Source organism: Limulus polyphemus, unplaced genomic scaffold, assembly GCF_000517525.1.
Source record: "Limulus polyphemus unplaced genomic scaffold, Limulus_polyphemus-2.1.2 Scaffold440, whole genome shotgun sequence".
Classification (NCBI taxonomy): Eukaryota; Metazoa; Arthropoda; class Merostomata; order Xiphosura; family Limulidae; genus Limulus; species Limulus polyphemus.
Genome location: NW_013666050.1, coordinates 290,972 through 293,946, shown reverse-complemented (window position 1 = coordinate 293,946; position 2,975 = coordinate 290,972). Strand labels below are relative to the sequence as shown.

The 2,975-nt window shown below is 33.0% G+C and overlaps 1 protein-coding gene across 1 annotated transcript in view; it reads left to right on the top strand.

Moving 5' to 3' along the window:
* LOC106458289 (cuticle protein 10.9-like) overlaps positions 1 to 2,160 on the top strand; it is a 2,913-nt gene extending 753 nt beyond the window's left edge. Inside the window, exons 2-3 of the mRNA XM_013917782.2 lie at positions 911 to 1,039; positions 1,722 to 2,160. Coding sequence (XP_013773236.1) covers positions 911 to 1,039; positions 1,722 to 2,123 — 531 coding nt within the window. The 3' untranslated portion in view covers positions 2,124 to 2,160. The remainder of the gene's footprint in view (positions 1 to 910; positions 1,040 to 1,721) is intronic.
* Positions 2,161 to 2,975: the final 815 nt, after the last annotated feature.

Sequence of the window (2,975 nt, the reverse complement as noted above, 5' to 3'; positions counted from 1 at the left end):
GTTGTAGAAGTGACATTCAATCCTATTATTTGGTTCACAATGCCTGACAAAGCTCTCGTGTCTGTAGTTGTTGCTGGCTGACTGCATTTCCTTTGGTAGTTAATTCAAAATCAGGAAAGACTATACCCGAACCATAGGAATCTCTGACTTGGCCGTTTAACCCACGTGCCCAAATGTATCGTTATGTTGAATATTCAAATTTAATTCTACAGAATCAGTTTGTTTAATTATTTTTTTAAGTTACCGCGATACTGAAACTTCAACACACACACACATAGTATCATTGCACTAAAAATATAAAGATTTCAGAAGACACCTAAAAAATTCGGCTTATTATTCATATAATAATTCTATCTTCGAATAACTATGAGCGTAGCGATTAAGTTATTCAAAGTTTTAAATATCTATACGCTGCAAACACAAAGTGGAGTCTTCGAGGCAAAAAAAAAAAAAAATAAAATGTCCCGGTGGCTCAGCGATAACTTTTATTGTTTATAACGCTATAATTGTGGGTTTGATTAACGTGGCAGACACCTTGCAGAGAACCATTAAGGCAGCTTAGTTCTAAAGTAACAACATTCATTTGGATTTGGTTAGAGCTGTTCTATAACAATATTATTAAAAAAAATAATATCATACGTATGTATATATATATATATGTTTGTTATTGTAAAAATATCATACATATGTATATATATATATTGGTTATTATAAAAATATCATACGCATGTATGTATGTATATATATTTGTTATTGTAAAAATATCATACATATGTATGTATATATATATTGGTTATTGTAAAAATATCATACGCATGTATGTATATATATATTTGTTATTGTAAAGATATCATACGTATGTATGTATATATATAAATTGTTTCCTATGATTTAATTACTTTTTATAAAGGTTGTCTTTTTCTGTCTGGCCGTTGCTGCCGTCAATGCTGGAATACTCCCAGTAAATTTCGGATACGCCCCAGCCTTGAAAGTTGTTGCTCCTGTCTATCATGCCGCAAGTTACGCACCAAAAGTAGTGGTAAGTATTTCTTATACCCATGTTTCAGTCGCTAGATAATTTCAGGGCAGAAAGTTAGTAATAGTCATTAAAGAAAGGACTTTCTATGGTTTTCGTAGCAAAAATCTACAAATATTATAAACTCTTCACGTTCTTCTCACTTACCACATTAAAAAGTTGCATCTTAAGATGCCGAATGTAAAGAATAGACATTTTCAAATGTTCTTGAGTTTTAGAAGGATAGTGTGATTATGTTTCTCTAAAACAACAACAATGATTATAATATTCTTAACTTTAAAAGATGACTAAGGTCAGACATTTTTGTCTAAGGTAAATATTATACAATTACCTTATTATAATTGCTTGGTGTTATAAAAAGAGCAAACTGTAATTTTGGTGTAGCAAGTAAAAGAAAAGAAAAATTTGTTATACATACAAAATTTCAAATTGGCCAAACCGTCAGTGTCAGTTAATCTTCCACTAACCAAATGAGTTAAGTCCATATCACGAGAATGCTGGTCCATAACATTACAGTTAGCTTGAGTTTTGCTGATATAGTGATTTTCAGCAAAATAGTTGTAGTAATCAAATTATTACAAAGATCCGAACACATTCGTACACTACTGTTATTTTGATAATTTTTTTTTAGTTAAAAAATCAAATGATACTCAAGAATTTACGAATCTTTGTTTTGATACTCTAGGAGAAACCTCAGCCTTACGACTTCAACTACGAGATCCAAACTGATGACGCTGGTTCCTTATGGCAACGAGAGAGTGGTGACGACTATGGCAACAAACAGGGCTCCTTTGGTTACCGTGATGCTAACGGTGTCTACCGACAAGTGGAGTACGTCGCCGATGAGGCTGGTTTCCGCCCCGTGATCAAGACCAACGAGCCAGGTACTGCCAACGCCAACCCTGCTGACGTTCAGATCGCCGCCGAGGAGTCTCCAATAAAATATCAAGTCCCAGTTAAGGCCTACAGACCCCATAAGATAGTGAAGGTTCACGCCCCCGCCTTATATGCCGCTCATGTCCCCCTATATCATCAACCCGCCATACACGCTGTTGTCCACGCTGCTCCATATGGATACAATCATTAAATTTATTAATGTAAATTCTTAACTAATCTGATTTAGTTTTCCTGTATTTAAGATATCCGTATTATGAGTAATAAAATTACTACTTTGAAGAAAGTCAAAGTACGAACCAGTGTAAATGATTTGTCGGTTCATTAACTAAATCACGTCTAAATCCCTAATAAGCTTTAGGATTTCATATCGTAGCTTACGTTTGTGGAGGAATAGCACAAGTGTAACTAAGAGTGACACTGAAAAATTGAATACCTAAAGATGTTTAGTAGGTACTTTTCTTCTGTTAAAAAGTAAACAAACAATAACCACAATAAAAGGTGTAAACAAATCAAACACGGTTCTTGTGGTGTATAGAAACACCTAAGTGGGTAAAATGTAAGAAGATAATAATTAGCAATAAGAACAACAACAGGTGTAAACAAGTTAAACACGGTTCTTGTGGTGTATAGAAACACCTAAGTGGGTAAAATGTAAGAAGATAATAATTAGCAATAAGAACAACAACAGGTGTAAACAAGTTAAACATAGTTCTTGTGTTTTATAGAAACACTTACGTGCGTACAACGTAAAAAGATAATTATTAGCAATAAAACAACAACAGGTGTAAACAAATTAAACATAGTTCTTGTGTTTTATAGAAACACTTACGTGCGTACAACGTAAGAAGATAATTATTTCTATGTTATGACGTTATGACACATATCTGTGTGCTTGGTAAGGAAGTTAGATGTTCTTAAGATACATTTACTTATCATTCTTATATAAGTAAAGAAAAGCAAAATGTTGCCTTGGAATTATAGAAAGTACACAAAAACTAAGAAGATGTTGTCTTGGAATTATAGAAAGTACACAAAAACTAAG